This window comes from Lupinus angustifolius, chromosome LG13, assembly GCF_001865875.1.
Source record: "Lupinus angustifolius cultivar Tanjil chromosome LG13, LupAngTanjil_v1.0, whole genome shotgun sequence".
NCBI classification, from domain to species: domain Eukaryota; kingdom Viridiplantae; phylum Streptophyta; class Magnoliopsida; order Fabales; family Fabaceae; genus Lupinus; species Lupinus angustifolius.
The window spans coordinates 15179525-15190969 of NC_032021.1; the positions used below are offsets into that span (position 1 = coordinate 15179525).

General features: G+C 36.7%; 3 protein-coding genes across 3 annotated transcripts; 1 reads left to right on the top strand and 2 right to left on the bottom strand.

Moving 5' to 3' along the window:
* LOC109363204 (receptor like protein kinase S.2-like) lies at positions 3580 to 6423 on the top strand. Its single transcript, XM_019609376.1, has one exon. It carries the CDS (start codon positions 3721 to 3723, stop codon positions 6223 to 6225), a length of 2505 nt encoding a protein of 834 aa, XP_019464921.1. The 5' UTR covers positions 3580 to 3720; the 3' UTR covers positions 6226 to 6423.
* On the bottom strand, positions 8237 to 10422 carry LOC109363633. Its single transcript, XM_019609886.1, has 3 exons — positions 10023 to 10422; positions 9135 to 9653; positions 8237 to 8676 (listed from the first exon to the last, which is right to left on the bottom strand). The coding sequence occupies exons 1-3, from the start codon at positions 10420 to 10422 to the stop codon at positions 8237 to 8239; spliced, it is 1359 nt and encodes a 452-aa protein (XP_019465431.1).
* Positions 10530 to 11018, bottom strand: LOC109363634 (RNA-directed DNA polymerase homolog). Its single transcript, XM_019609887.1, has one exon. The coding sequence runs from the start codon at positions 11016 to 11018 to the stop codon at positions 10530 to 10532; it is 489 nt and encodes a 162-aa protein (XP_019465432.1).

An 11445-nucleotide genomic window follows, 5' to 3' on the forward strand; every position in this document is an offset into this window, starting at 1 on the left:
TTCCGCGTTATATGTTACTTAAAGTGATGTCCCGGAAAAGAAATGTTTTTAAAAATGAAACAATTTTATATCACCAATTCAAAAAAAAAAATTACTCATTTTTCCGCGTAATAAATAAAGAGTATTTTTTGGGGCGTTACACCCATGGGTTCGGTTTTTATTGTCATCCCTAGTTCTAAGTATGAAAATGGAAGGGAGAAAGACCCAAATGCAAAGAAAAGCACATTGTCCACACAGAGAAAAGGTTTGCTTTCTTGAGAAGTGGATTTGTCTCATTCAAACTCATCTACTCTAACCCACCTAAATCCTACCCATTTATCTGATACCATCTCTTGCTCTCTCACCTTAAGACACACATATATAGTTATGGTAATACAAAAGAACCCATAAAAAAGTCACAATGATGGTAACATTAAATCATCTCTTTCAAATACCAAGCTCCCAACCCTCCTGCTACAACATTTCACACAAACAAGTGAACAATTAATACTCATCACAGAACCCATAAAAGTGTCACTACCATCTTCCCCTGTCAAAATTGAGTTAGTTTAGTTAGTTTCAGTGTATCAAATTGTGGACCGCATCACATGATGCGGCCACAATATTACGGTTGCGGTGACCGCCGCAACCGCATCACACCGCAATTGTAGTGTGATATTGATTCACAGAGATGCGACCACAATAGGCTATAATGCAACCGCATTAGACCGTATTTGGATTGTATCGGGCCGCAATGCAAACGCATCGGACCGCATCAGACCGCATCGATGTCAAAAATATATTTTTATTCACAAAATAATTCACACCGCAACAGCCGCAATTCGCATTGCAACGTCCACAATGACTGCAATCGCAATAACCTAACCACAACTGCGACCGCAATCACAACCATAATTTAAAACAATGATTAGTTTGAAAAGTTTCTATTTCTTACATATTCAGTTAGTTTTGTTTGATGAATCAATTAGAAATCCATTGAGTATCATACAATATTTTCTTACTCTACTCTCTTACATACAAGCATATGCACATATCTTCTTCTTGTTTTTTCATACCCGAATTCAATCTCCATCATCTTCTTCTTTCTCTTTCATTTTCTATTCTGAATCCCAATATCTTTTATTTGAGAGTCAATAATAATTAATATATGAATGTGACTGACAATATAAAAATACTTAATTGTTGTTTGCTAACTATATTCTTATTAATACTGAATATTCTGTTTCTATCATTTTAGAAATTGAATAGTTCATTAATTGTTATTTTCATATTTAATCATTATATTTCTTTAAGAGACTTCTTTTTAAATGAGACAAATAAATATGAAAGAGGGAAGTGAATTGTTTAAAAAAAATGTCTTTCTTGCTAATCGAATTTGAATCTTTTGTTCACATACCAACTGGATTTATGAATGACTTGGAATTAGTCTAGACCCTTAATCAACTTAGTTGAACAATTTCCAATGGGTGATATAATCCAATTGAATTCAACCTAAGGTGATACACCCCTTTGAATTTAATGTCAATAAATCCTTTTTAAATTAGCCAAAGAGTCAAGATTTCCCAAATCAACTGAATTATCAAATTACCATTTATAGGAATGAATTTTCTTAGTATATAATAATAAAGAAATTATTTTTAGAGGAAGCTCAAACCTTGGACTGGTCGTCACCCTATTTCTAGTTTCTAGAATGAACTATATATACTTTGACCTTCCTCCTATAATTATGATTAGGATGGAGATCATCTGTCTCAAAATGGTGTCCTTAATCTTGTCTCATACCATATATGTTTAAACACATGAGTTTAATATTTTATTTTTATAAAATAAATTAAAATAAAGTATTATTTTTATTTGTTGACAAAGAATGATTGAATTGGGACACATATATAGGAACTACAAGAGACAGAGGATCCAGTTCCTTACGGTTAGCCTAGATATTTTGTAAAGTTGTTTTGATTTTTTTAAGTTTTTGGGTTTCATATTTATTCTTTTGATAGGGATTCACCTACTCTAATTGTAAAGAAATCTTATCGTTTATTTCTACTTGCTAATTCAAATTATTGAATTTCCTTATAATTGATGACTAAAATGTGAAGTGAGTTCCTTTTTCTTATTTCTCATTCAAATAGTTTTTATTTTATTTGTATTTATTTTTTTACTTGTAAATTGAATGATCAAACCTATCGTAAATTAAATAATTATTAATTAATTTTTATTTAAAACAATTTGACCAAATAGTTCCACCACATAGAGCTGTCCCTGTACATTATTGGACAATGAAGGTTGATATCTCTTTAACCAACTCTTCCAAGTTGAATTAAATTGATGTGTGTTTAATAATATGAATTATAGGCTTTATTTCAGAAGTTCGATAATTATTGGATGAATAATAAAAACTTCATTGAAGAGAGTGTATAAAAGAGTGAGATATATAAAAAACTCAGAATTTAATTTGGGTATAGAAAGTTTACATTAAATTTTAGAATTTGGGTGAGTTGCATTAAATTCAAATTTTGCCACCTGCTTTTTAAAAACAAAAAAAGTAAGAATGACATAATAAATAGAAAAAATATGTATGCATTAATATTGTAAAAGTTTTAGTTACTGTATTATCCACAATTTATATTTATATTTATCAATTATTGACTCTTCAGAAAAAATAGTGCAAATAAATTGTGAATGTTGTATATAAATTTTTATAGTGACAATACATAGATATTATATTCTAATAAATACGTGGATAGCATTGATTTAGAAGGTGACAAAACTGACAATCATTAAAATGGTACTACTCAAAGGCATATTAGTCTTGTTATTCTGTTTTTTTTCTCAATCTTTTACTCCCTCTTCACGTTTGTCTCGAGATATCTCATAAATATTTAATGTCATAGTGTGAAATCACCAATTGAATTTGAACTTTTCTAACTTCCAAGAAACAATTTAAGACTTCCAAAGCAAAGAAAGAGACTTCCTTATGTGAATGCTGGCACCAGGTGAGAGGTCAATTCAATTCCCCCCAATATTTACATAAATAAAACTTTTAATTATTTATATTTTAATTTATATTTTTACAAAAATAATACTGAACGAAAGTTAGTTCGATTATTAGAGAAAGGAGACCAAAATAATTACAATAGAAATAACAAAAAAAAACTTAAAACTCAATATTTTGTCAATTATTATGATTCATAATAGAACATTATGATATCATTCAATTTATGCAAAATACCTCATCTAATAGGCTAAAAACTTGGTTGTTGTTATATTAAAAATTGTTAAACTCAGTTTCCCTTGTATTTTGGTACAAACAAAATCACATGTCTCAAGAAATCATGTCTATGTATTTCTAATTAATTAAATTCCAATAAATAATATAAAAATGTTAATCTATATTTTTATATCTTTTTTAATAAAGTGTCACTTTTTAATTGAATTAGATAGATCTTCATTTATCTTGCTACTGACCCTCTTAATAGGAGGAGTATATGAATCCTTGGAGGTAGGTTCCAATTTGGTGATTAAAATTCAACTGCTCAAATTGAAAAAATATCACCCACCACAACCAAAAAATAAATAGAATAGTACCATATAAAGAAATATTATGTCACCATCAAATAGCTAAGAAACTCTCCAATCTCTTCAAGTTTTAAAAGCCATTGCTATATAACCAAAAAAAACTTACTTTTCAACATAGAATTCCTTAAAACTTAACCAGCTATGAAGTTCACTCATATCTGTATTGTTTTACCATCATATTCTTGTGAAATGGATCAACCTGAAATGGTTACTCAACAAGCTTTTCAAACTCCAATGGTTCAAGAAGTTAAGGTCAAACAACCCCACAGGGTTTGTGTGGGACAAGTTGTTTCTTTGGTTAAATATTCATTAAGGAAGTTACATAACTCAGGGTGGTGGAGAACTTGCAAACATGGATTGAAGAAAGAAAAGAAGAATAGCTCTTGTGTGTTTCATGACATGGATGGTGTGCAAGTTTCTTTGAAGATTGGTAGGGACAATCCAAGGATTTTCAGCTATGCTGAGCTCTTTATAGGGTCAAATGGTTTCAGTGAGGATGAAGTTGTTGGGAGTGGAGGGTTTGGAAAAGTGTATAAAGCTGTTTTGCCAAGTGATGGAACTGTGGTTGCTGTGAAATGCTGCTTAGCTGAGAAAGGGAAGCAAATTGAGAAGAGTTTTGCTGCAGAGTTAACAGCCGTAGCGGATCTTCGCCATCGGAACTTAGTTAGGCTTAGAGGATGGTGTGTTCATGAAGATCAGTTGTACCTTGTTTATGACTACATGCCTAATCGCAGCCTCGACCGTATACTCTTTGGTAAGCACAAGAATTTTAAGGCTGGGCCTCTTGATTGGGGACAAAGAGTGAAAATTGTTAATGGTTTAGCAGCTGCATTGTATTATCTACATGAACAGTTAGAAACTCAAATTATCCATAGGGATGTGAAAACAAGCAATGTGATGCTTGATTCTCATTATAATGCTCGGCTAGGTGACTTTGGCATGGCAAGGTGGCTGGAACATGAGATTGAGTACAAGACAAGGAAAACATCAGCAAGAATCGATTGGTTTCGATTGGGAGAGACATCGAGAATTGGCGGTACAATTGGCTATCTTCCCCCTGAAAGCTTAGCGAAACCAAGCAATGCTACCTCCAAATCTGATGTCTTCAGCTTTGGGATAGTTGTGCTAGAGGTGGTATCCGGAAGGAGAGCAATAGATCTTACATACCCTGATGAACAAATCATTTTGCTTGATTGGATCAGAAGGCTTTCTGATGAAGGGAAGCTTATGGATGCAGGCGATGCTCGGATACCAGATGGATCTTACAAGCTAAATGAGATGCAACATCTCATTCATTTAGGCCTCCTCTGCACATTCCATGACCCACAATTGAGGCCAAGCATGAAATGGATTTTGGAAGCACTTTCTGACTTTTCTTGCAAATTGCCAAAACTCCCATCGTTTCAATCCCATCCTTTATATATCTCCTTGTCTCCTTCCCCAACTGAGACTAGTCCTAGCAGCAAGAGTGGCACTAGCACTTGCACAGAGAATACTAGCATGATCACCAATTACACTTCATCCAATTATGTTACAGCCGCAGGTGAAACTGTATATGTAACTGTTGAACACAAAAACAGCGAAATCATCTCGTCTAAGAGCATGCAGCGTCACCGACGGCCGCTTCATGTATTTGAAACTCCAAGGGAAATATCATACAAGGAGATTGTTTCAGCTACAGATAACTTCTCAGACTCAAAAAGGGTGGCAGAACTAGATTTTGGATCTGCTTATCATGGCATCCTTGATGGAAATTTATATGTTTTGGTGAAACGCCTAGGGATGAAAACATGTCCTGCGTTGCGCGATAGATTTTCTAATGAACTCAGGAATCTAGGAAGGCTTCACCACAGGAATTTAGTGCAACTTCGTGGATGGTGCACCGAGCAAGGAGAGACGCTTGTTGTTTATGATTACTCAGCTAGTAGAAATTTGAGTCAAATGCTTCTCCATCATAAAAATGGTAGAACTAGGAATCCTGTTCTTCAATGGCATCACAGATACAGCATATTGAAATCACTTGCTTCTGCAATTCTATATCTGCATGAGGAATGGGAGGAACAAGTCATTCACAGAAACATTACCTCATCAGCTGTCATTCTTGAACCAGATATGAATCCAAGACTCGGCAGTTTTGCTCTAGCTGAATTTTTGTCAAGAAATGAGCATGGTCATCATGCAGTCACTGACACTCGTAAATCGGTTCGCGGGATTTTTGGCTACATGTCACCAGAATATGTGGAATCCGGTGAAGCAACCACATCGGCTGATGTTTATAGTTTTGGTGTGGTGGTGCTTGAAGTGGTCAGTGGACAGATGGCAGTTGATTTCAGGCAGCCAAAGGTGCTATTGGTGAAGAAGGTTCATGAATTTGAGATGAAAAAAAGGCCATTGAAGGAGTTAGCAGACATAAGACTCAATGGAGAGTACAATAACAAAGAATTCATGAGATTGGTAAGATTAGGAATTGCTTGCACCCATTGTAACCCACAATTAAGACCAAGTATGAGACAAATAGTAAGCATACTTGATGGAAATGATAATATACTTATTCAAAGATTCAAGGAAAGCAGAGAAGAATGGAGACAAAGAAATGCTAGTGCTTTGTCATTGGTTAAGAGAATCCAAGGTCTAGGAATACAGTAATAAGATACCAAAGACAATTTAAACTTTGTATAATAGAGAAAGCTTTTTCTTTTTTGTTTACCCATGTTTTTATCTATTTTATATGCTTATTATCTACATGGGAAGTTATATATAGCTTGAGCTTAATGTACCTAATGTAAATGCAGCTTTATGCTGAAGCAGTAGTTAAGTATATATGTATATTAGTACTTCAATTTTTTATACATTCTTTTGATTTTAACAATTTCAAGGTCACAAGCCAATGTTGTAAAATTCTCTAAATAGTTATAAGAAGATACAAAATTCAAAGCTTATACACAAACCTCATTTAGTGTCTTTGACAACTGAGACAAAAATAAAGTCATTATATATAGTGAATAAACAGATTAAGCAATCATATCATACTTTCAAGATCAAGAAAGCAGAATTTTAAGTTTGTGACATAGGTTGAAGTTTAAGGTGTCTAAGAACCTTTTCATTTCACTGGGCTCTATAGATCCATTAAAGTCCTCATCTGTGAAAGCTGCAGTATAAAATTTTATTTTTATAGCAGAATCAAGAGCCTTGACATACAAGGACTTTAAAGTTAAGGTAGTTTCTGAGACTTACCATAATGCTCAAACATTTCCCTTAGTATTTTCAGTCTCTCCTTGAATATAGGGAACAACATAACTATGCTACAAATTGATCTAAATTTACTCTGTCCAAATTTATTTGTTTTCATCCTTTCAAGCTTCCAATCCAAGCTCCTTTTCTTGCTTATCTTACTAACACAACAAAGCATGGCTCCTATTTTATTGGGCAATAACTTTTGAAATAAGAAGGTGAGATTGACATTCCTTCAAGTGGAGGACAAAGAAACAAAATCAGTGAAGTCTAATATACAACAATATATTAATTGTAAGTTAATTTTCAACTAGCTAGACATAATATTGGCTACCACAATAGTGATCATTCAACTGATCCTATCAGTTCTTAAATTGTGGTTGTTATAAGTTTGGTTCACCTCAATTGTGTAAAATTTGTGGGAAAATGTGGCACGAGTAGCAACCATTACAACTATGATGCAGTTGTGAAGACTCTTAAAACCACAATATCGCGGTAACAATTTATGTTGTAGATTGCAAATTAAAACATTGAGCCATATGTATCAAATTAGTCAATATCTAATAAAAGTTCCCCTAATAAAGGAGACATTAAATAAGCATATTGTCATTGATTGATAGTGTCTTTGAACTATGATGAAGAAACAGTAAGGAAATATTAATAGTAAAAGAGAATAAACGCAGAAAAAGATAATTCTTAGTTCATTCATAGCCTCTAGGCATCAACAACTTTAGGTTTAATACAGAAGCTAGAGAAATTAGGGTTATACTAATGGATTTGGGCTGTCCACACAAACCAAGTCTAGAAATAGAAGACATAATTTTAAACTATTTTACTGTTTCATCACAAAGTCTGAGAACTAATTGGGCTTTTGTTTAATTCGTATGGAGCCTCTAGGCATCAACAACTTTAGGTTTTAATACAAAATCTAGAGAAATTAGGGTTACACTAATGGATCTGGGCTGTCCACATAAACCCAGTCTGGAAATAGAAGACATAATTTTAAACTATTTTACTGTTTCATCACAAAGTCTGAGAACCAATTGGGCTTTTGTTTAATTTGTATGGGCTTTTGCAACTCATGTTCAACCCTTATAGGAACTGGGTTCCTATCATCACTCAGCCCTTGAAGAGACACCTTGTCCTCAAGGTGTGTAGAAGGTTCCATGTAGTGGATTCCACGTGGACTGGTGATGCAACGGTTGGCACTTGCAAGTGGAGGACAGCTGGATGTAGTGGACGGTTGGATCATATTTGGCGCCATTTTGGAGGGTTGAATGAACCGTCTAGATTGAGAGTGTGGGGAAACACATGTTTGACCCTTGGAAGCTCCTTGGGACACGACACCTTTTAATGCTTTTGTAGAATCTTGCAGGTAATCCTAGGGTTGAAGTGAAACTCCAAAATCCAATTGTTCTGCATGCACTTAGTTAACTGCCCGAGGAAACAAATTTGCACAAGGCTTTAATGCCTTATCGATGCACTTTGCAGAAGACAAGACAAAGTCCTTTATTTTCATATTATCACCATCAAGTAAATCTCCCACACTATTCTCTCCCCATCCCTTTTCTTCTGCTTCAACATGGTTTGGGTCTCCCCCCTCAACCAAACTGTGATGCCTCTTCCATGAGTTCTCTTCTAGCAATGAACATTTCGTTTTCCCCTTTTTCTCACTAGACCGTGAAGCAGCAATTGGTGGTCCATCCATGGCTGACACACCGTTCTGGACTGGTGGTTTTGGAGAGGCTTCCGCTAGTGGCAGGGTAGCGGTTTGAGCATGTGGGTCACCATGAAAATGGCGGAGCAATGAAACATGACATACTGGGTGAATGCGAACCGAAGATGGGAGGTCGAGGTGATAGGCCACTGAACCGATGCACCGAATCACTTTGAACGGTCCGAAAAATGACGTGAAAGCTTGTGAGAATGACGACGATCCATGATGTTCTACCGATATGGTTGGAGCCGAAGGAGGACCCACTCCCCTTCTTCAAAGGTAATATCTTTTCTTCCTAAATCAGCTTGTGACTTCATGCGTTGTTGAGCATGAAGGAGATTTTGTTTCAAAGTGGCTAACATTTCTGTTCTGGCTTGTAACATATCTCAGATCTGTGGATTGGTGATGGAACTTGGGAGGTAGTCATGAAGAGACGAAGGTGCTCGACCATATAATGCTTGAAAAGGTGTAAGATGAAGGGAGGAGTGCAGCTTTGTGTTGTGCCAATATTCCGCAAGAGAAAGATGAGCAAACCAGCGATTCAGATGTGTACCGTTGAAGCAACGTAGGTAAGTCTGTAGTCTCCTATTTATAACTTATGATTGACCATCAGATTGGGGATGGTAGGTTGTGCTATAGCACAAGGATGTCCCCAAGAGCTTAAAAAGCTCTTTCCAGAACCCAGTAAGGAACATCGGGTCTCTTTCGGAGACGATACTCTTCGGTACACCGTGGAGTTTACAGACGTCGTTCAAGAAACGACATGCCAGTGTTTCTGCCGAAAATCGAGTCGGTAAGGCAATAAAGTGGCAGTACTTAGTAAGTCGGTCCATAATAACCCATATCACGGTGTGCCCTTGTGATGGAGGTAAATGGGTTATAAAATCCATAGAGAGATCTTCCCACACTCGTTCCGGTATTTGTAATGGCGGTAATGATCCTTGTGGTTTCTGTGGCAGGGATTTGTTGGTTTGGCAGATGGTGCATTCACGGACAAATTTCTTGATGTCCTTGCTAACCCCAAGCCAAGAGCATGAAGCTGTCAGTCTAGCCAAGGTGGGTTGCCAATCAGAGTGTCCTGCTACCGAGGATTCATGAAATTCCTTCACCAAAGTCAGTCGGAAATCTTCAACGACAGGTATGAACAGTTTATGTTGATAGAATAGATATCCGTGTGAAAAATGGAACTGATCGGATATGTTTTGTTGTATAACTGCTTGCCCAACTGGTGTTTGATAAAAAAGAATGAAGCCTGTCCCGAAGTTGGGGAGTGACGGAAGTCATGGAGTAGCACTGGCCAACTTCTTCGGAATGACACTGGGACAATGCACTAGCCACACGATTTGAGGTACCCGGTCTATACTTTATATCAAAAGTGAACCCGATTAATTTTGTAGTCCATTTTTGCTGCTCTAGTGTGTGGAAACCCTGAGTCATCAGGTGTTTGAGACTTTGTTGATCTGTGTATATGTTAAATTTTCTGCCAATAAGGTACTGACGCCACTTTTTTTTACAGATTTTGTTACGGTGAACATCTCGCGTACATATGCTAAAGAATGATGCATTCTTGGTGTCATCTTCTTGCTGAAGAAGGCCAAAGGGTGTCCTCCTTGAGACAACACTGCACCGATAACAACAGCGGAGGCATCAATTTCCACATCGAATGGCAAGGAGAAATCAGGAAGATGCAGCACTGGAGTTGTAGACATAACATTTTTTAGATTTGTAAAGGCACTGTGTGCCTCATTTGGCCATGTAAAGTTTTGTAATCTTAATAGGTCGGTGAGGGGAGCGGTGAGTGCGGCGTAATTCTTTACAAACTTTCTGTAGAAACTGGTGAGGCCCAAGAAACCCTTGAGAGTCGTGTGAGAACGTGGTTGAGGCCATTCCTGCATTGCTTGGATCTTGTCGGGGTCTGGACTTACCACCCCGACTGAAATAATGTGGCCTAAATAACTAACCATATCAACCCCAAACAAACATTTGAAAGCTTGGCATAAAACTAGCTAGCAACAAGTAATTCCAATATAATACTCAGATGCAACAGATGATCATTTAAGCTAGAGCTATAAATAAGGATATCATCAAAGAAAACTAGAACAAACCTCCACAAATGAGGCCTCAAAAGGTCATTCATTGCTGCTTGGAAAGTGGAAGGGGCGTTTGTTAGCCCAAACGACATAACCAAAAACTCATAGTGACCATTGAACGTCCGGAACACTGTTTTTGCCGTGTCATTGGAATTCACCCTTATTTGATGATAACCAAATCTTAAATCGATCTTGGAAAAAATGGTTGCTGCACTGAGTTCATACAACAATTTATTGATAGTGGGGATCGAAAAGCAATCACGAATGGTGATTGCATTGAGGGCCCGATAATCCACACAAAATCTCCATGTGCCATCTTTTTTTTTAACTAGCAAAACTGGGGAAGAAAATGGGCTAGTGCTAGGTGTTATAACTCCTTCTATTAACATGTCCTGAATCATTATGGTCATGATGTCTTTCTGTGAGTGAGGATATTTATAAGGTCGAACTAAGACCAGGGCAGTGTTTGGTAGTAGTGGAATGGAGTGGTCATGGGGTCTTGAAGGGGGTAGGCCTTGGGGGTTGTGAAATTTTTTGTCGAATCTCATGAGGAGAGTTTGAATTTGGGGGTTGAGTGGTGGGGTAGTAACGATGTTATTAGTAGGATAATTTAGTAAGGGTAGGAAGGTGATTGTATGGAATGAGGCTATAGAATTAGTGTGGAGGAGGCGGGATAGTTGATGAAATGTGGAAGGGGAAATGGTATTAGTGGTCTCACCTGGGAGGGTGATGGTGTTTTCCCCCACCTTGAAAGACATGGAGGGGATAGCGAAATCTGAGGTGACTGGACCCAGTGTTCACAGCCACTCAATTCCTAGCACCACTTCG